The sequence below is a fragment of the Mesoplodon bidens genome (genome assembly GCF_964165515.1).
Source record: "Mesoplodon bidens genome assembly, chromosome: 20".
NCBI classification, from domain to species: domain Eukaryota; kingdom Metazoa; phylum Chordata; class Mammalia; order Artiodactyla; family Ziphiidae; genus Mesoplodon; species Mesoplodon bidens.
The window spans coordinates 41,055,221-41,077,926 of NC_138181.1; the positions used below are offsets into that span (position 1 = coordinate 41,055,221).

A 22,706-nucleotide genomic window follows, 5' to 3' on the forward strand; every position below is an offset into this window, starting at 1 on the left:
TACAGGGGACAGTGATGACCAAGTATTTGGAGGTAAAAATTGAGTTGGGCCCAATTATGAGGGACACAGTTTAGGAACGATGGAGAATTCACTAACAATGACGATGCCCCTGATACGACGAGAGCAGCGTTCCAGAACCGTCCCATGGATCAGACGTCAGAGAGAACCGTGAAACCTGAGGACTAGAAGACACCGTGGGGAGCTTTCCCAGAAGGGCGAAGGGATGAGAGCACAATCCCCTGGAGTTAGTGGAGATGAGAAGGATAAACTGAGGGACGTTTAAAGGCAAAATAGACACAGGACTCGCTGAAAAGACAGCATAAAACAGGGTGAGAAGAGCAGAAAGTCTGAGGCAAGGGAGACTGGGGTTGATGTACACGTCTCTGAAAGAGGCGAGAAAGTTGGGAGGAGGTGAGAATCACCAAGTCGGCAGAACGCAGGCGCGGCAGCGGGAGGCGAGTGAGAGGTAGAGAAGGTGACGACTTCTGTTTGGACCAACTGAGCAAAAATAAATTAAAAAGCAGGAAAAGAAAAGGAGGAAGAATGAGGACAAGAGAAGAAGGAGGAGGAAAAGGAAAAGCGGAGGATAAACAGAGAGGGAGGAGGGGGGAGGAAAAGGAGAAGCGGAGGAGGATAAACAGGGAGGGATGAGGGGGAAGGAAAAGGAAAAGCGGAGGAGGATAAACAGAGAGGGAGGAGGAGGGAGGAAAAGGAGAAGCGGAGGAGGATAAACAGAGAGGGAGGAGGGGGGGAAAGGAGAAGCGGAGGAGGATAAACAGGGAGGAGGGGGGAGGAAAAGGAGAAGCGGAGGAGGATAAACAGGGAGGAGGGGGAGGAAAAGGAGAAGCGGAGGAGGATAAACAGGGAGGGAGGAGGGGGGAGGAAAAGAAGCGGAGGAGGATAAACGGAGGGAGGAGGGGGAGGAAAAGGAAAAGCGGAGGAGGATAAACAGAGGGAGGAGGGGGGAGGAAAAGGAGAAGCGGAGGAGGATAAACAGAGGGAGGAGGGGGGGGGAAAGGGCCAGAGTTTATGAGCGGCATCAGGTACATATAAATACCGTGCAGAAGGCCTGGCTTCAGCGAAGGATCTGTCTACTCTTAACCCTGCCCACACCTGTTGCCCTCTGAACATCTGCTGTTTAACAGTAAGTGGTTAAGAAACAGGGATTCTGCAGCTGACTTGCCTGGGTTCAGATCTAGGACGGGCTATTTCCTAGCTGTGTGATGTTGGACAAGTTATGTAACTTCTGTGCCTCCGTTTATCTGTAAAATGGGAATAATAATAGTACCACCTTGTATACAGTTGTAAGGGGTAAATGAGTGAGTATGTGAAAAGCACTTACGATAGGGCTTTACGCGTAGTAAGTACTCCGTAAGTGTTAGCCATTAAGAAGGAGTGGTGGTGGCATTGGTAATAGTTACGATGGTCGAATTCTAAAGGCTAATTGTAGGTCATCATACTTAATTCCTCATCAATTCAGAGGCGCTTCCACATAAAAGTGTTGATTGGATATGGTTCCCCAAATGTGAAATTTATGAAATGAAAATGATATCATCTCTTAACCTAATGGCATAAACCTAAATGAAATCTTGCTAGTAGCTAATTAACATGCTTATTTTAAGGGAGGAAAAAAAGACTCATAGTTTTTACAGATCACTCTTTCTTGGCATTTTGAGGAACCTGGGTACCAGGTTTGCTGCCCTGTGCGTCAATATCGGCATGAAAGATTCATGGGCCGCTCTTCAGCTATTACACGTTGAATCTCGGAAGCCCAAACTAAAGAAAGTCTTATATAGGCTAATTTGTGGTGTTGATGGAAAACGTCTGCCGAACCCATAAGTAGATATCCTAGTTAAAGAAACAGTTAATGAGTTTTCTTCCTGCTCCCCCGCCACGTTTCTTTTTCCTTCTTTCTTCTCTTCCCCTCTCTCGTCCCCTCTCCTCCCTTCCCCTTTTCTCTTTCTTCCGTCCCTCCTTTTCCTCTGCTTCCCTCATCTTGTGGCCATACATTGTTGGAGGCAACCAGGGTTTACAATTGCTTATTATTGCTTCACAGAAATGTGAGTTGAGTCAAATAGCTTGGAAAACCAGAGACTGTGGTTAGAAAATGCAAATGCGTGACTGTTAGAGCTGGCAAGGACTATAGGATTGGGGCCTGCACTATAGAGGGCCTTGAATGTCTCACTGAAGAGCTTTAAGAAATCATCACCAACCAAGGTTTATCAAGCATGGGCACATGGCATTGTTTCAAATAACACATGGGGACTTCCCTGGTGGCGCAGTGGTTAAGAATCCACCTGCCAATGCAGGGGACGCGGGTTCGAGCCCTGGTCGGGGAAGATCCCACATGCCGCGGAGCAACGAAGCCCGTGCGCCACAACTACTGAGCCTGCGCTCTAGAGCCCTCCAGCCACAACTACTGAGGCCGCGTGCCACAACTACTGAAGCCCATGTGCCTAGAGCCTGTGCTCTGCAACAAGAGAAGCCACCGTGATGAGAAGCCCGTGCACCCCAATGAAGAGCAGCCCCCGCTCGCCGCAACTAGAGAAAACCTGCGCACAGCAACGAAGACCCAACGCAGCCAAAAATAAATAAGTAAATAAATAACACATTAACTCATTTTGTCGTCCACTTAAAATATATAATTACAAGAGCAAAATAGGCATTTAGCTCTTTCTTTTGAGCTTTTATTTACATTTCCAGCTTCTGTATTAAAGATGTAAAAATCCGATTAAAGTTTAATTATAAAGATATAATTACTTGTATACAGTTACTTGATTCAGGCCTCTTACGCCTCCATCAGTGAAACAGGCATAATAATACTAGCTATAAAATAATACTTGTTTGAAATACTGTCATTCTAGTTTGTTTCCCACAGTTATCCAAGTAGGCAAGGAATAATGAAATAGCCCCTTCTTTGTTTTGTATAAAGTTACTTAATACATTACCAGAATTATTTTATAAAGGATGGTTTGTAATTTATATTAAATAGCTCAAAAGTTAATTTGGTCTTCTTCATAAAATGGTATTGCTATAAATTGCAAAAAAAAAGGATATAAATGTTAATTAAAAGATTAAATTGGTTGCCAAAATTACATATCACTGTTTTACATATTTAGACTGATTTTTTTCATACTGATGTAATTATTTTGCTAGCTGCAAATCTAATTTTACCTGTATACAGAATGACCACTTAGACATAATGAGTGAAGGTCTTCATCCTACTCATCTTTAAATCCCTAATGCAAAATACACACCTCACACATGTTAAACTCTCAATATAGAGAGTTGAATAATGAACACAGTATACTTCTTCGGGAGAAAGTAATTAAGCACAGAAAAAAACTTCATTCAACTTTGCTATTAGCTGCAAAAAAACAGAAAACTTACTTAGAATTATTAGTAAAGATCTCAAATACGCATATAGTCATCCTGTGAAAACATCCGGGTTCACGTGCCTCCAATTTGTCTGCACATTCTCATTGAAAGTTTACAAAAACACCGTTGTTAATTTCCATTTGTGACTTAAAAGTTTACTTGCAGTAGAATTTGGAATTTCTAACCTATTGAACCCTAAAGCAAAACACTTTACCAGCTGCCTCTTTTGTTGTTGTGGAAATGACCTTCAGAGATCTAAATTCAATAGGAGAGTAGATTTTACACCTGAAGAAACATTTGGTTAAGCTGCTGAAAGAGAAGAAATGAATTATTTCCATCAGAAAGTTTATAGGTTTGAAAGCAACAGAGGTTTCCTGTCTCTTCAGCAGCAGTTTGTCCATTAATTAGCCCTTCAATTCCACTTCAATTAAATTAACTCTAATTAATAAGTTCATTACAAAGATTGACGCACCTTGCTCAAAGCGAGTGTGCTAAACGCTGCTAAACACCTTCAACCTAATGAAAAATTGATTCGATTGAATAAAAAAGGGAACCTCAGAAAGAAACCTCGCTCTTCTGGAGCTGAGGTGACGTTCTGTTCCTCTGAAGTTAATCAAACCATCTTGGATCTTTTAATCAAAAATTTAATTCAAAGGAGATAGAAAATGTGGCATGAAAAAAACCACATACCACTCTTCTCCAGTTCATAGTCCTGCCTCTTGTTTACAACTCTCACTGAGCCTGGATGTGGTGTCTAAAAGTCTGCAGCCCTGTGAATTCCAGTGTCTGAGAAACATTTGGTCAATGAATGGGGAACATGTGATCATGTGACTACATAAACAGTGACTATTTCTTAATTTTAAAATTCAGCTGTAGTCGTTTTCTGTCTGTCAGAAACCATCTCAGGTTTTTACTGTTGAAAGAAAACCAAAACTAAACAGTACTCTTCCAATCTTAAAAAAAAAAGTTCATTTTATTTAACTTTATATGTGAAGAGTGAAAAATAAAATACCCCTCAAAGTTCTCTGTCTGTCTCTCTCAATTGGTTCTAGTCAAATAAAGCTTCTAAGAAAGTTTTTTAAGAAAAAAATTATTTCAGACGCCTGAATTCTATTTTAACAACCTAACCTGTTGTTACCGTTCTTAAAGTCCTTGGGTCACTTGTGCCCTTTTCAGTAATTCTAGTAACTGAAAATCCTTGCTTTGCAAATGCCAGAGCCGGCAGTTCTATATATTATTAAACCGGTTTTCTACTATTGTTTTGCTTAGCAACTTGTATCTGTCAACAGTACAAATAAACTTAATAGGAAAAACAACAGCTTCTTTTATTTAACCAGCACGTCTCTGTGTCAGGAGCAAGCTAACGTGCATACTGAAGTAGATTCTTTTTTTTTTTTACCTTTTTTTTTTTTTATAAAAGATTCTTTTCAGTGGAAGTTTCTGAATATTTTAAAAAATTAAACCATAGGATTAAAAATAACCCCTTTTCAGTTTTTGCTCTATGGGTGAAACCTAACCCCTGTTAGATACCTGACATACACAGACACTTAAATATTTTGTAAATTTTATATGAATTTGATGTATGTGTGCCTGTGTTCCTGGCTGTCAAAAGATACTCCTGGAAACAGGTATGTGTGCGTACATAGTTTCCTCTCCTTATGAATCATTTGTTCTGTTTTGTTAGTAGCGTGTGTGTGTGTGTAAGCACATATATAATACAGAAAATTGTTTATAACATAACTATCGTGTGCATTTTACGCCCAATCGTGGCAGCATATAAAATGGAACAAAGAAAGCAAACTACGTCTATGGCTCCTAGCCCTCGATGCTGCCGTCTGCTTAGTAGGTAAATGCTTTCGTACGTGTGCTCAGCGACCTTGTTCTTCACCTTGTTGGCGCGCTGAGCTTGAGACGAAGCGCTTCTCCCTCGCTCCCCGTCTCACTCGCCGCTGCTCTCCTCTCCTGCCCGGCTTCCTCTCTTTCTCTCCCCAGAGATCTGTTCCGCGGACTGCGGCTCGCACGGCGTCTGCATGGGGGGCGCCTGCCGCTGTGAAGAAGGCTGGACGGGCCCAGCGTGCAGTCAGAGAGCCTGCCACCCGCGCTGCGCCGAGCACGGCACCTGCAGGGACGGCAAGTGTGAATGCAGCCAGGGCTGGAACGGCGAGCACTGCACCATCGGTAGGCCGGCCCCGCCCCTTCCCGCGGCGCCCCGCCCCGCCCCGCCCCTCGGGACTCCTCACCTCGGGAAAGCTCCTCCCCCCCATCCCCCGGTTAGCTTTTCCTGTCCTGTGTTCAGAAGCAGTGACCGCTAAAGAAGGGTTTCAGGTCCCAACGGCAGCCCAAGTATCAGCCCACTTGATACTCGCTGTCTCGAGTATCAAGTGTAAGAACGTTCTATGCATGGTGCTGGGGGACGGCCGCCGACACTGACTCTCAGAAGGCTGATTTCATTTCTTACAGATCAGCTCTCCTTGAATATGCCTGTGGCGTGTTCCATACTGCCACCGTGTAACGGCCGTATTTTTTACTTTAAGAAAGGGATTCCCAGTATGCAGCCTTTGGGGCTCCTGTAGATTCCAGAATCACACATCTTATCACCTGTCCATCTATTTGAGCCTCTGAAAGGAGGTTGGAGTCTTTATGACTTTATCCTGTAGCACCATGAGGAAGAAAGTAGAATAAAACACACCAGTCTAGGGCCTCCCTGGTGGCGCAGTGGTTGAGAGTCCGCCTGCTGATGCAAGGGATACGGGTTCGTGCCCCGGTCCGGGAGGATCCCACATGCCGCGGAGCGGCTGGGCCCGTGAGCCATGGCCGCTGAGCCTGCGCGTCCGGAGCCTGTGCTCCGCCACGGGAGAGGCCACAACAGTGAGAGGCCCGCGTATTGCAAAAAAAAAACAAAAAGTACACCAGTCTAGTTTTTCCTCAACAGATTTATATGCTTTTAACACTTCTTAAAATACGGTGATGTTCTAGCACATCTGTTGGTGAAATAAGACAATAAGTAGGTGTTTAAGATCAAAATCGTAGTATGTAAATGGTATTTAGCCTGGATACAAAAGCACCCAGAACATACATACTAGTTCCATATTTTCAAGGTCTTCAGTGCCTTTGCTTTCACCGTTTGAGTCACTGAAATGAAAACGTCTATTTAAAGAAAATACAACAGAAGTAAGTAATACAGTGCTACCTCACTTCAGTGAAAATGTACAATATTAATTAGAAATGGCACAGTCCTACAAAAATCTCATAATTTGAGGAATGGTGTTTCTCCACATTTATGTCTGTAGGGTAAAATTTGATAGAGCTGTTGCTGGAGTCTTGATATCGTAAAGGAGTTCTTCTTCCGATGCATCTCTAAGTTTATGTACTTCACTTTAAAAAAAAAAAAAAAACGCATTGGTTAGCCAAGATTTTTTTCACAGGAAAATTGAAATCACTTACATTTTATAAGCTGTCACAAATGGTATCTCTGCAGAATTTCCAGGAAGGCTCTTTTCAAATCACCTGTTTCAGGGGTCCCACTATCACCCGCCCCCCCACCCACCGACATGTGGTGATCCTCTGGAAGGGCCCTCTCGGCACAGTTGTGCTCAGGGCTATAGACGTTTCCAGAAAGGGGAAAGACTCATCAGGTGGTGTCTGCAGGAATCCACGTCCAGGTTTTCCAGGCTCCTTCTCTCCCACCAGGAGAGGTCACAAGAACCATGCCCCTTTCTCCAGCAGGGAAATGCAGCAACATATGTGCAGTGTTTCCGCCCGTTTGAGGTTGAGAGTTAAAAGGTTTTTATTGGGGCTGCTCAGCAAGGTAGCCTCTGTCAGCCACAGCCATCAAAATTCCAGACTCTCCAAAGAAGAGCAGATGTTTAGTGCTGCAGGTGCGCAAAATAACCTCATCAGTGTAAGGAACATCCACCTTTCCAGATGCTGGCCGAGGGCCAGCCCTGCAGACGTCTGAAGATCAGGCCTTTATGTTAACTCTTACCTGTGAAACATACCTACGGTGTCACCTGTTGAAGGTGAGCTCCTGCCAACAGCTGGGGAGCCTGTAGTCCTACTGGGGTAAACTGCAAACGAGCACGTGCAAGGCACTTGCAGAGTACTCATCCCCAGCATCTGACCTGGCTGTGGCTTCCCCTTTCCCCTCCTCTACTCTTTAAGGGAGGCTGGCTCCGCAGGGCAGTGACCGCCTGTGGTTCACGTGAGCCGCACTTGGGAGCTGCTACAGATAAGGCGGAAAATGGTGGACAGTCACGATTTGCGTATTTTCTGCGGACATGCAGAGGGCAATGTAACATCCCTGTGACCAAACAGCATCATGCTGCAATCCCAGAGTGCACGCACATGAGGGGCAGGGCAGGAACAACATGCCTCTAAACATACACCATCGTGGTTCATGACCCCAGCACCCCCATCCTAAGTGAACTGATTCTAGCTAGAGGGAAAATGTTATATATTTGACTAGTTGTAGCCTGGGAGGTACAACCCACACTTGTGTATGTAGCTTGGAAAACAAGGAGGCGTACTATAAAGTTATCCGCGAGCAGGTTTAACTTGCCAACCAGCGGTCACCAAACAAATCGTTCTCTGGGTGTCCTCATTGACCTTGGTAAAATTACGTGGTTAATTTCCCATGGAGGAGCTGTTCTTGAACAACTTTCCAGTTGTCTAGGAACAAACGGGATTTTTGTTAGGCGGAGGTCCTTTTATTATAATTTAACGTGTCTTGCTGTGGTTGTTAATAATTCCATTTTCTATTGTTTCATTTTATTTTGTTGCTTTTATACTCTGTGTGACTAACAGCGTGGAAGTAGTGGACCTGTGTCATTTAAAAATCTTTGAAGTGAACCGTTTAAAGGACGTAGAGTACCTTGAAATCCTTGTTTTGCTCTTTTGTACTCTCAGAAGTAGTGATTCCAAGTTTTTGCATACAAAGATCCAGTGGCCTTTCCCTGTCTACTTCCTACCTGTGTGTGTGTCCACAGTGAAGTCTCAGGGGTCCTTTAAAAGGAGGCCTTTGTGAGCCACTGATTAAACAGCCCAGGAAACTACAGTATATTTTCTCATTCAGGAGAGTTACTGTTCTGTTCATTTCCTCTCAATTTCAACAGTTAGGCATCTGGCTGAAAGGAGCTTTCACTTTATGAAAGAATGCTCATAAATCAGCAAGATTTTTTTTCCTTTCTCCATATTATCTGCCATCTCACTGAATACAAACAGGGAGGTTAATTGAAAGAGAGATGGAGGAGAAATTAAACAGAAGCAAACAAAAGTTCCCAATAGAAAGCGAAGAATATTCTTCATGAGTCATCTTACTGTCTTCATAAAGTTTTCATGCTTTCATAAAACCATAGGCATTTTGAGAGGAAAATAGGTTATGAGTTTAGAGTATTTGCTGAGCACCCGACCACCTGAAGGGATTCCATCCTGATGTGTTTATTAGCGTGTTTATACTTGCCTCGCCTTATGAATCATGTATTCAGCGAATCGGCATATTCGTCCTCAGGTTTGTTGTCCCAAGTCCTCCTTTTTTCCTGAGTTAGACTTCGACTAGTGATGTATGCAGATAAAAAAATGAAACAAAGGGAAATCCACTTGTAGCAATACTATGATTAAAATGAATATTTCTCCCTTCCTCCCCAAAACCCACTTACGATTGTTGGACCCTTTCATTAATAAAGAGAAGTTACATGATTGAACCACATCAAATAAGCACCAGCAATGATTACTGACATGGTTTAATGCTAACAGCACTGGTGTAGATGCTCAGCTAGCATAACGTCGTCCTTTGTAAGCGAACATTCCGTAATTGGCCGAATGATTATCATACTCATGCTCCTCTCTTTGTTTTTCATAAGATCGGAAAGACGTAAGAACATTTAGAGGATCCAGAAGCTAGTTTAAAAATATTAAATATAAGTAAGTGGTTTCTAAATAATAGTTGACATAATGAGAATGTTATTGTGGCATTTCTGTATGGAAAAGCATAAACAGTTCTGTACTGTGAGAGCTGTGGTGGTTCAAGTTCCGATCTCTGAACTGGGAGATACTTGGCCTAATTCAGTAAGCTCACCATTTGTAATGTATTTAACTGGAACCGGAATCTGTAAACATGCAAAGGCAACTCAGTTGGTTTGGCTGTCTCTTTTCTTCTTGCTTAGGAAGAGAGGGGCCAGTTATCTGATTGGCCTGTGGTTGGAATTAATGGGGCACAGAAGCAACATAAATATCATGCCAGCCTCTACTGAGCACATGTTTGGAGGCAGAATCCGTAAAAGTGCAAGGCTAACTAAATATCCTGGGCAATGATAAATCCTAAGTACCAAATTTTGAGTATTATTAACCTGTACCTTCTCCAGGAAATACTCTTTTTAGCAATTGCTGGAGAAAAGTTTCCCCTACAAGCATCTATTTGTATTGGAGAGCAGGGGAGGCTGTAGATGAGACTGTGACCCAAAGGGTGGGGAAGAGGGAGATTGAATAACAGCTGCTTGTTATCTACGCGGGGGGTTGTTACAAAGGTGAGGAAGGCTCAGATCTCTGTCTGTGGATGGCGAATCCTCTTCTGGAGACTGATCAGCATTTCCCATTTCCCCACAGACACAAATGGAGAAAATGGGCTTAAACTGTTTAAAAGTTGCTTAGGTTGGAAACATTTAAATCCTGGAACAAGATCCCAAAGAAATTTTCCAATCTCCATTCCAATAAGTATTAGAGATATCATAATTATTTAGGTGTGAAACATTGAGAGTTGTTGTTTTTTGTTTTTGTTTTTGTTTTTCCTTTTTGTTAGTTAGAGGAATGTTTTTAGGAGAGGAGTGTTTTTTAACTTCTTTGCATCCTCTTGAGCAGTGGCCTAATCCGATGACCCCTTGAGGACTCTTGATATTTGAGAATGTATTGATAATTTCTGCTTAATTGAAAAATTACTAGATTTAAGCATGGGGTTCCCTTTTTATTCTCAATTTCATTTAACTTCCATTTTTATTTTTCCTGTGGCATTTGTGTGCCTCAGTTACATTTCATTTAATTTATGCATTTTTTATCCATTAAGCAACTATTGATCATCTCACCTGTCATAATTGAATACTACTTCTTCATGAAAGTCAGTGTAACATAATAAGAAAAAGCATGGGCTTTGAAATTTTAAAAAAGATGTGTTTCCCAACCAGTTGTACGATTTGTTCACTTAGAACATCTATCTTAATTGTTCTTAGTCTCAGGTTTTTTTTTCTCCAATGTAAAATGGCTATAATCATACCTATCATATGAGATTTTGAAGCAGAGTGTCTCATGTTTAAGAGCTTTTGGAATTTGAATCTTTGCTGCATCATTTACTTGGTGTATGACACTGTGCAAATCATTTAACCTCTCTGAGTATGTTTTCTCATAGATAAATATTATGTACGTCAGAGTTGTTAGGATCAAATGAAATGCTAGAATGTAAATCACTTATTAAAGTCCCTAGCAGTGTTCACTAGAGTTTTTATTTTGTCGTTGAGTATAAGTGAGTCAAACTGTAACCCAGACAATGTTTTGGGTGCTGAAATTAAAAAAAAAAAAAAAAAGTAAAACAAAATAGCTATACAAGGAATTTGCTTTAAGGAGTTAATGTAATTTCCATTTCATTGTTATAAAGTGTGACCTAGTCTCACACTGACTATGGCTTAACAAGAGGTTAATATGTTTGGGATGGCGGTTTTAAAATCACAGAGATGAAAGACAGGTGGAGTCTATTGTGATACTTTTCTTCTAGTTATGTCTCAAACACAGAGTCGTTTATTGAGCTACATTGATTTTCCTGTACTTTCAGGCAATTCAAATGGAAATTTGGCCTAGGGGAAATCCTTATTCCTTTAAGCTACAAAAGACTGGCTGTTTGTTTTTATTCTGATTCTTTAGCACATTGGGAAACAAGATCATTAATAATCAGGAGGACATGCTTTGTTTGTTCAGACAGAAGCTCCACGTATGGTACTCAGCACACCTCTAATAAAAACCACCACGGCTGCTCTGGGGTGCTGGAGATGAGAAATTGAAAATGAAATACACACAGCTGGGGAAGTCATCAGTTAAATAGTATGGGCGTAAAAAAGAGATCAGAACTGTACCAGTGTGGATATGGCTTAGACTTGGTATTCTAATTCTTATCTCAGGATAATGGTGAAAGAATAGTATTTTAGTGGTTAAATTAAAAAATAGGTGACATTTTTGAAAAAAAACGACCTCTCTGATAATTTACTTCAGAGATTACAAGATCAATACTCGTGACTTTTGTAATGCTCTCAAATTGGGAATCATATTCATAATAATATAGAATATGAAAATTCTAAGACTATCTTCTTCCATTTTAAACTTTATGATTCCCCCCTTAACAAGTACTTATAGGGTACCACATTACACCCACAAATGTTAGCTATAGGAGGCATTGGGCTTCACACCTGTCAGCGTCGTGTATTAACAGTAGTTAAGAAAGGGGTCTCTAGTGCCACCTGTCTGGGTCACTGATGGCGCCGTTGACATATTTACTGTGAAACTGGTGAAGCTTAAGCATCAGGGCCCCTCGCTTGCGCACACGCCCCTTCTAGGATCTCACAAGGGGACCATGGATTTCTATGGTCATATGTTGCAAGTCATTTAGGACCTTGGTCTCTTTCCACTCCCAGCTTCACTCCCTCACACTTTTCCTTGTGTCGGTGGCATTGGAGTGGCTGTGGGCACTTTGAGGGTTCCGCTAAGGAGAATTTCACTTGGGGATGCGTTTAGTTTCCATTTAATTGGATATATTTGTGAGGTGTGAAATCATTGCCGTCTGTGATTGTTTCGTGCTCGCGGTCCAGGGATGTTCCTGCCACCCCGACTCATCTAGTGAACATCAAAGTACGGGGTCAGAGATGATAGGAAGATATGAATTTGTCCTAGGGAGCCCCGCCCCAGAGGAAAATAGGTAGTGGAGCGGAAATGAGGTTTGAAACGTATGAAAACCGAAGCCCATCTCTGGAAAATTTTTCCCGTCGTCAGATATGTTGTAAAATGCCCAGTCCAAACGGGAGTTTTCTCTAGTCAGCAATATATTTGATAATGGAACTTATACAGTTATAAACGTGCCCTAATTTTCTCTTTTGATGATTATTTCTTTTTCGAGGACTTTATCAGAATTCTTGTATCTTTAAGGCATGAACCTATAGCAGTACTGCAAACTTGAGTTCGTCAGTGTGTGAAGTCACATGCATTATGCATCCCAGTGTACCACAGAATCGTATGAACATACCAGGAAAAGATTCAGGGCTTATGTGACATGAAATACTGATATTGATGAAGATGTTATCAAACTCATAATATTCTAGGATGCCATCACAACAAAGTGGCTAATGAATGTCACCAGTTCACAGAGGTTTTTGTTTTGTTTTGTTTTGTTTTAATTTTTTTAACATCTTTTCACAGACTATTTAAGCCTAGTTTATTACACCATAAAGTCTTCCCAAATTTGGCAGTAATGCCCCAAATTTGCATAACATTACTAATAACAGATTTTGAAGCCAAATGAAACTTTCTAAATTATCAATAATGAAAACCATATTAAACAATCACATTGAAATAAAACTGAATTATCTGTCTATTCTCTCTATACAAAATATTATAAAACCATTGTCTTATAAGGAGGCAAAGTAAATGTAGCCCAAACATTATAGAAAAAAAGTGTTTATTAGAGACATGTTAGGCACTTAATAATAAAAAATATTCTGAAATTTTTTTCTGATGTTTGTGGTGTTTATCAGCTTAAAAACTATAATTTATTGTGATTTCTTATCTCATTCTAAATAATGACTCAGTTTGTACCTATTTTCATATTTATAATTTGGGATTCTTTTTCTTAAAGAGAGCCCCCCAATTTGTATAATTTCAGACCCCACAGAAGCTGGATCTGCCTGTGATCCAAACTCTATTACTTGACAGCTGTGTGATTTGGGGAAAATCACTTAAACTCTCAGTGCCTCAGGTTGCCCATCTCCAAAGTGGGAATGAAAATAGTACCTACCTCCTAGAGTTGATGAGAGGGTTGATGACCTAAAACATGTAGAAGGGCACTTGGAACACTATCTGGCACAAAGCAAACACCATAGGGATGCTACTTATTGTTACTGTTGCTAGAGTATTTGGACTGAAATTAATAAAAAAGTTTACTGTGGCTGGCTCTTCCCTACTGAGTCTTATCCTAATGCAGCGGAATTAGCCAGCAGGAAAACAGGAGTGCATGCTGGTTCCAAGAACAGCTTCTCCCCTCCACTTCCCGACACACTAAGTCCACACTAATGTGGACAGAGATGCCTCGTGATCTGTCATACAGGGTGGAAGGTGGGTCATCAGAACGCAGTAGGCATAGAGTTGAGCGGGAGGAAATCCCCCTTAGCTGACTTGGTTGGCCGTGAAAATCCAGACAGGCAAAAAATCCTCCCATGAAGTGGGCAAAAAATCCTCCCATGAAGTGTGCAAAAAAGGAGAACTTCTTAAGATCCTTCCTGCTCTGCAGTCCCAGTGACTGCTAAGTAATTTCATGTGACCGAGAGGCTAGCGATTCCTAAGAGAACTGTGGAAGACCCCCTTCAGAGCTCATTGAGAATCACCGATGTCCTGAAAACCAGGCTGATTTTTAGATGTCGATTTCTTCCTTTGAGATTACATTTGCGTCCATCTGGGGCTTCTCAATATTTTTTTTTTTCCTTTGAGTCTGATTTATTCAGTTAACAGTTGTATATACAGTGTGCTTTCTCCTCTGTAATCCCCTCAGAATTGGTATTTTTTTTAACGAGGCCGCTTAATCTCCTCTCTTCTGAAAATGCAAAACTAGTTTCTCTGGCCTTTCTGAATAATGGAGGCCCTGTAGGTTGTCAGCGCTCTCTCTACAGGGTTTCAGGATTTTTTAAACTATCACAGATAGTGTTTATTTCACTAGTCAATGTCACCATGTTCCATTTAGTTTCATTTTTATCAAGAAGTGTTTGGATAATGAGAGGTGTGTTGGGACTTCCCTGGTGGCGCAGTGGTTAAGAATCCACCTGCCAATGCAGGGGACATGGGTTCGAGCCCTGGTCTGGGAACCTCCCACATGCTGCGGAGCAACCAAGCCCATGCGCCACAACTACTGAGCCTGGGCTCAGGCTACACTTGTGTTAGTTTGTTTTTCTTTACATGTACCAATTTCAGCATCAAAGGACATGAAGCCGGTGGGTTCCATTAGCTGCAGCCCAGCATTGCCAACAATGGCAGATCTGCATTTAAAGCTAAAGTAGTCATTTCATTCAGTGTTCAGCAACCTTTGAGAGAGAGAGGAATCAACCAACAGAAAACAAATCCACTGGCCTAAATTTGAAACTTTAGTAAGTTTGACTGTTTCCATCATATATTAAGCCATAATACAGTATGTCCAAGTTTTTTTGTTTTGTATAAATTATTTATTTATTTTTGGCTGCGTTGGGTCTTCGTTTCTGTGAGCGGGCTTCTCATTGCAGTGGCTTGTTGTGGAGCACAGGCTTGAGGCGTGCAGGCTTCAGTAGTTGTGACATGTGGGCTCAGTAGTTGTGGCTCGCAGGCTGTAGAGCACAGTCAGTAGTTGTGGCGCATGGGCTTAGTTGCTCCGCGGCATGTGGGATCTTCCTGGACCAGGGATCGAACCAGTGTCCCCCGCATTGGCAGGCGGATTCTTATCCACTGCACCACTAGGGAAGTCCTTGTCCAAGTTTTTGAATCACTCTGAATTTCTACTAACTTTTACAGTCCATATCCTCTAAAGCTTCTGAGTGGTTATTAGTTTTGACTCGTCTTTCTGGGACGTGCCTTTTGCAACCTTAACTTTGCAACATCCCTTCCTCCCTTAATTTGAGCCTGCACAAGTCCCATCATGTCCCAAGAGCCTCATTAGAATTACATTCTCAAATCAAACAAATCCTGGGGAAAGTTTGAATTTGAATCTTCACATAACTTTTGCACCTTATTTGCTGTGTGACCATCAGTAAAATCTATAGTCCCCAGAGCTGTCCTGATAAATGTTCTTTCATTGTGTTGACGATTTATTTCCCTAGGTGTCAGTTTCTTTACCCCTAAGAATGGGAGTAAATGTACCTGAACACCTTTAGCTATTGACATCAGGTATTTGAGTGCCACTGTTGTCTGTCTGGTTCTTCATGCTGTGATTTATCCTTACTAAAAAGAGAGACGGCAGCCTGAAGCTGAGACTCTGTTCTCACATGGCAGGAGTGCTACTGAGAGGTACATTTCAGTGACGGTTGCATTGTTTTGGGAAATGTTCCATGTGTTCTATACTTTAGGAAAGGGACATTTTTTAAGGACTTCTGCACGTAGTAATTGTTCTGTGGGTGATTTTGTGTCTGGATTTAACCTAGATCTTTTCACTTAGGTGATTTACACATAGCCTCTGAGGATGAGAGTTTTGAGGTCTTTAGAAGAAATATGCTTGACATACTTCAGGGTCATGTGATAAAGGATTCTATCCTGTGGTGGTTGTTTGTGCACAAATTTTCCCTCCACTCTGCTTCCTGTGGTGTAACTTGGGTCCCAAGAGCTACTATAAATTAACCTTATTCCTACTCAGCTGACGGTGAGGCCTACTGGCTTTAGAGGCAATGTGTTCAGAAAAAAAAAAAAGAAAATGGAGGGTTACATCTACTGTCATTTTGCTCTAATGGGAGCAGTGTAAGAAAATATTGATTATTTGTGTTGTTTTATGATCATTTAGGTGTCATTGAAATATACCTGATTTCTTTAGGCTTGATAAATCTGATTCCTTCCTTCTTACTATCTTGTGTTTATTTCCCACCATGAATTTAGTGGTTTTCTAGCTAGTTTTTTAAAGTCTCTCAAAATAAGTTACTGTGTAAGTGCTCTGTGTCTTAAGGAAACAATTTATAAATTATAATTACTATCCAAAAGAAATTTTTGAATCTGTTCCTTTGAATTAAAATGTTATATGCCATAGTTTAAAAAGTTTATGAAGAGATAGGATATCAGAATAAAAGCCAGTTATGTGTCAAATTTATATCATATTGTTTTATTAAAAGCCTGCCATTGTGTTCCTTTACTAATATACTACAGCATCTTTTTCAATTTGGAGCACCTCATTGATTTGCATCTTTTAAAAATCATCTAAGACCTTAATTTCCACCGAATCTAGTATAGAGGAGGTTTGAAAGCTCAATTGACTGGATATATTGTGCAATTTAACCAGAAATAAAGGTGAAAGATGCTCCTTTTAAATCTTGCCAAGTTCATCAGAAGCCTTTTATTGAGAAGTTTAGGTCCAAGGCGTTTGGGAGTGAAACCAGGTGCAAAATAATATGTTATCAGCTATTTCACAGGATTAGTGAGGAAGAGAAAGACCATGACTAGGGCCAGATTATAAATATGTCACATTCTTCCCCAAACTCAAGCCAAGTAACTGTAGCCTACCAGCCAGCTAGTGAAGTGTTCATGTAGATTTTAAGTACTGTTCACTGTCTGCAGAGATCCGTATTACCCTAATGGAGTAAATAAAAAATCAGAGCTTTGCATTTAGTTTCAGGTAAGTGCGGAAGAATTAAGCCTACAATTTTAAGGAATGTGATTATTCCTTCCCTCAATGGTACCTTAGTATTCTTCAGTGGCAGAATTTCTCTCTGTCATTTCTTGAATGTGACAAGTTGAAAATAGCCTCTTTTCATCTTAAACCTGTTTTTAAAATACAAGTTATGGTGTTAGTCTGTACAAAAGCCATGGCCTTTCTCCCTTTTCATATTTAACATATTATTGTCACAGGTTACGATGTGACTAGAGCCGATTTTTTTCTGTTACTCTTCTCCGTGATGGGTTCATTGACCCTCATTCTTTGAGTGCCTCTTTAGTGAAGCTGGAAAACATCTGCCTCTAATATGGCTATTATTTCTGGGCTTTAACAGACATGTGCCTTGGATAAATTAAGGACCAGTCAAAGGAGGTCCATAAATATGGATACTTTGCCAGCTGCCTTTCCATTAAACCCTGTTGGTTGAATGAAATTAGTAAATAATTATGTTGGTGGGGAATCTGGTAGATCCCAATGGAATATAATGTCTTCCTTTAACAACAGAGCTTAATTTTTTTCCTATACACCAAATTAGTGTTTAGGGTAATCTCCATTGCAGATGGACTGATTTGCATTAAAACTATGCCTCCTTGTTCTGATTTGTCAACACCTCTTTTTTAAAAAAAGTCTTTAACATTAAGCATGGGTGGGTAAGACCATCTGTTTCTGGAGCTTGCCCACAGCTCCATCACTTAACACATGAGACAGGTTACAGCTGTTTAATTGTTATGGTGCTGAATGATTATCTTTCTATCCAAAATTAACATTTATATATGTATGCACAGAAAGCGTGTGGTTAAGCTTAAGTGGTCTAATTGTGAATTAATGGTGTTAGGTATTCATCAGTTAGACCCGACATGAACAGTGAAGTGTAAAATAATGCTTTTCACAGACACTTCAACTCTTGGCTTTTAAGATGAGTCCCCAGATGTGATTATTATGCGTGTGAGAAACCCACTCCCAATACATTGGTGTATGCAGAGGGAAAAGATCACCATATAACTGTCATAAAAAGCAAAGAGAAAACCATCTGTGTGGTTACTGCACATACCCTAACTCTTTCCTGCCCCCAAAAGCATTATCCTCTGATCTGTGACCAGTGTAGGTACAAGCTCCAGAGTAAAAGCCTAGATGGGCGATTATGGTTGCACGTACCAGCAAGGCACCCACAAGCTACTGGGAACATTTTTCTCAGCCAAGTGAGGGTGGTTTTCTCCTGTATGTAGGAATGGTGACACACAAACTCACATCATTCTGCTGCAAAAGCTAGCAATATATATTCTGTTAAGTCTGTTCAATACATTCCATAATGAAAAACAATGAAAAATTTTCAGCAAAATTGCGGTATAAGGATCATGATATGCATGTAAAATAAGATATTTAAATGTCTTAGTTCCCAAGTAGTTACTGTAAAAGTGACTTGTATTTCCGAATTTATGAGCAGATCATACGAAGATTTACATAGCCCTTTAAAAAATATTAATTTACGTTGCTTGAATCAAATCACTAATGAGGGAGCACGAAATATACAAGGACAAGTTGTGATGTGCTCTTTATTCTAAAAAGCTGAATCACATTTTGATTAGGAACTTTGCATCTATACCAGCACAGGGTTTATGTGAGACAGAGAATAAGGAAACTTCTGGACACAGAAGTGGAGTTGTCTCCACTTTGGGATCTAGCCCGTTCACATGAAGAAGGGTCCCGTCTAAGGGAGTATATGTCAAGCAGGTGGAGCATAGGGGGCCCATCCTGGCATCACTGGGGCAGAGGGGACCCCATGGCTTCTGAAAACAGATCACTGGCAGCCCGGAGATGCTTTGCTTAAAGTCAGATTTCTTGCTTTCTTCATAGTCTCGTAAAAGATACCAGTGACTTCATGATTTTGTCCTTTTTAAGCTGTCTTTATTAGAAAGATTAATTCATAGTACCTGTTATTTAAGGGTTTACTGTGCGCTAAGGCACAATGCAAAGTTCTCTGCATATATTGTCTTACTTAATTTTCACAACAGCCTTATCAAGTGGAAGCTATTAAAATCTCCATTGACAGGGCTCCCCTGGTGGCGCAGTGGTTGAGAGTCCGCCTGCCGATGCAGGGGACATGGGTTCGTGCCCCGGTCCGGGAAGATCCCACATGCCGTGGAGCGGCTAGGCCCGTGAGCTATGGCCGCTGAGCCTGCGTGTCCGGAGCCTGTGCTCTGCAACGGGAGGGGCCACAACAGTGAGAGGCCCGCGTACCGCAAAAAAAAAAATAATAAAATTAAATAAATAAAATCTCCATTGACAGAACTCAGGCTCAGAGAGGTTCTATAACTTTTCTGTGGATGCACAGCTAGTAGGTAACAGAACCAGACCCCAAATCCACATGAACCGTTCCCAAGCCCCTCCTCTTAAGCACTAGACTATGCTGCCTCCTAAATTACTGTTTAATTGTTTTAGCATGTATGTATATAGTAGAATAGGTGAAAATTAAATTTTGTTCTGTGATAAAGATAATATCTACATACCTGTCACATACGATTGAATTGTCATAGAAACAGATGCAGTAGTAACCATGTCAGCGATATATCAATAATAAAATATCACTTTTTTATTCAGGAAAATTTGAATTATAGCTGATAACAGGATCCATAGCTTGCCAAAATAACAATAACAGTTGCAGCAACAAAAAAAAACAGTTCAGAGAAAATCAATTTGTATTGTAGAGGATTTAAGAAAGTTGTAAACTACTTATTGAAAACTCCACACTTCTTTTTAAAAGTTAAATTTATTTCCAGTTTCTTAGTAGACTGAATACTATGTATAGACATTGACCACTGAAAAGCACTCATACAGAGTGATTAGATGACTTGTGTAACCAGTATTGGCCTGTGAAAAAAGTCTCAGAAAAGTTTAATACCCAGGATACAAGTGGTAAACATCTATGCACACTCTCTCACACCTGCAAATAAAGAAAAAATACTCTCTCTGTAAATCACCTTTGAAAAGAGCTGTTCACCTACAGTTTTCTCCAAATAAATTACAGTTTTATCTTCAGTAAGTTAAACAGATTGTTCAGCTTTATTATTTTTCCTGGTAAAGTTTTAAAAAATTGACAACAGAAAGACCTAGTATATTTTACATACTTATTCACGCCTTATTCTATAAGTTTTCTTAAATACTAAATGTTATGAATAGACAAAAGTAATGATGGTAGACAAGAAATTACACTCTTTGATATTGACCAAATAGATCGTTTTCATGGTTTCCTGCCACAAGACTTCTTAGTACTACACAGACACCACTTTGGTAATTGCAATAACCAAGTTCACTGTCCCAGAATGTTAAAGATCCAAATATTTGTTTAGTGTAAAATATACTTGTGTTCTGATTTTCATTTATTAATGTGAAGAACTGTCTCTGATAGCTTAGTTCCCAAATCAGGGTACTAAAATATACCTGATTTTTTTTTAAATTTAGGAAATCATAAGATAATGTGGTTTTGCTTATGTCGTTCACTGAACTCAAACGAGTAAAAATCTGAAGGAGCCATGTGTCACTCCATGTTTATGTTATGGTCCAGTAAATGAAATTACGCCACGTGCAAAGACTACCGCAAAAATCATGTATCACACGCCAAGCAATAGTCATCTCTTCGTAGGCTGTGTGCACACCGGCATCAGTGAGCCTGCTGTCTGCATTCTGCCTGCTACACTGTTACTTCTGTTATGTAGATGTCATCTACAGTAAGGCATGAAATTCTAAACTGAAAGAAAACACCAAACATAATTCTCCCAGTTGTCTGTACAAAGTTCTGCAGCTTATCCTGGCACTTTTTCAGCAGTGCTGACTTGAAAAAGTTTGGTTTATCTCAAAGCACCTTTTCCATAGAATCCAGATTTTTCTTCTGGGAAGACTTAAATGAGGAAAAATATTATTTCACTCTTTTGGAATGTCTTGGCATAAATAGTGTTCCAAACTGAAGTATGGTGTTTTGCTTGGGTAGGTGCATGCGAGAAGCAATGTATTGTACAGATAATTTTTTCACCAAATTTCCAATCTAGTAAAAGAATAAAATGTGCAAACTTTCAAAAACAATTTATTTGAAGCAGGTTTTCAAAAATGTGCTGCCAGTTTTAGGGGAACAAAAGCTCTTTCAAACACGTGCACACGCGTGTGCTCACACATACACATACACACACATACACCATTTTTCTTTACTGGCACAACCTAGTTGTTAAAACTCACTTGCTAGTTGTTATATTTCAAATTAATTGACCCCCCTAAATAGGATAAAATATTTGCAATGTTTTATCTAATCTTAGAATGAGAATTCTGTGGTGAGAGAGGACATATTTTTAAGGGGTCTGAGTAAATTGTTTTACAGGGTTTAAAATTATGTCGGTGTCATAATCCTTTATGACAGGGTAACCAGTAATAAAACAGTACAGTGCATATCAGTTAAGGAACATCAAATCAATGGGTATGCGGCTTGCACACTGATTTAAACAGTTGCTGATTGGAATAAATGGATTTAATATGTACTTATTTGCAGACTGTAGCTTTTCTGTCATCCTACGGAATTGGTACATGAATAATCTAAGAAAGATACCTACTTATAGCTTTAATGAGATACTAACGTGAATCATTTTTTAAGTCTGTATGATAAAGTATTACGAAACACACAATGCTAAATAAAAACTTGTCCTCGACTCTGAGGACTTTGCAGTGTTCACTGTGGTGAAGGATATGTCTGTATTTTATTATGGACTCATCTGATTGAATTGTCCTCTTTCGGAGAGGGGGCCCTAAGATCTTCGTGCAGTAATTAAACTGAGAAATATTTTTAGCGTTCTAGATTCTGTGTTCTTTGCCTGTGTCTAGGATATCCCCAAGAGTGAACTCAGTAGCCCAGTGAAAATACTGTCCTATTTAATGTGCTGCAACCAAGCACATTGTTGACAGCAGAAACAGTGTGAATAGATCACAACTACACACGTCAGCAACTGTGTACACACAGTCAAACTGTTGGTATATTTTCCCTTGTGAGCTGCCTAATGTAGATATAACCAACTTGGTTTGCCTTTGTTTCTTCTCTGTGTTTTGAAGAATCGGTTTGACTGAAAGGAAAGCAAAGTGGGAACTAATCTTATTCCGTGAAGACCTCCGATACCCTAGTTTCTCCCCCAGACAGGCACAAATACTCCTCTGACCTGTTTTTTAAAGGAGCAGCCTTCTTTGGAACTATCACTCAGCAAATATTTCTTATACAACAGACATCAGCTGAAATGATTCTGGTCTTTGATTTTTCAAACTCACTTGTTTTAATTTTTCCTGGTTTTATCCCTCAGTTTTAATATCCTGCTGATCGGTTTTCCAAACTTGGGATTTTTAGAACAAGTTACAGCAGTTCTCATTATAAAGGTTTCTTAACTACATAAAGTACCCTCCTTTATGAGGCTGTGTCCACAGATTAATACTTCAAGTTGTTTGGATTTCAATCTTACTTCCCAGTTTCTCTCTTTAATTGTCAATGTTGAAATAAGGATTTCCACATTTTTTTGTCTTATTTTCTCATTCAAGTAAATTCATTGACCAATCTAAAAACAGGTATGTTTCTCATCTATCTACCCAGGTACACAGTTCTGCTTCTGCTGAGTTGTATACAGAGCTTGTTTATTAAGTGTATGGACTTTGGTCTCAGACCACCTGGTTGGAATTTTGGCTACTTGCT

The 22,706-nt window shown here is 40.3% G+C and overlaps 1 protein-coding gene across 7 annotated transcripts in view; it reads left to right on the forward strand.

Annotated features, from left to right (window-relative positions):
- TENM3 (teneurin transmembrane protein 3) overlaps positions 1-22,706 on the forward strand; it is a 320,768-nt gene that overhangs the window by 212,960 nt on the left and 85,102 nt on the right. For all 7 annotated transcript variants that reach the window (XM_081221018.1, XM_081221019.1, XM_081221020.1 and 4 more), the window contains one exon: positions 5,371-5,556. In XM_081221018.1, coding sequence (XP_081077144.1) covers positions 5,371-5,556 — 186 coding nt within the window. The remainder of the gene's footprint in view (positions 1-5,370; positions 5,557-22,706) is intronic.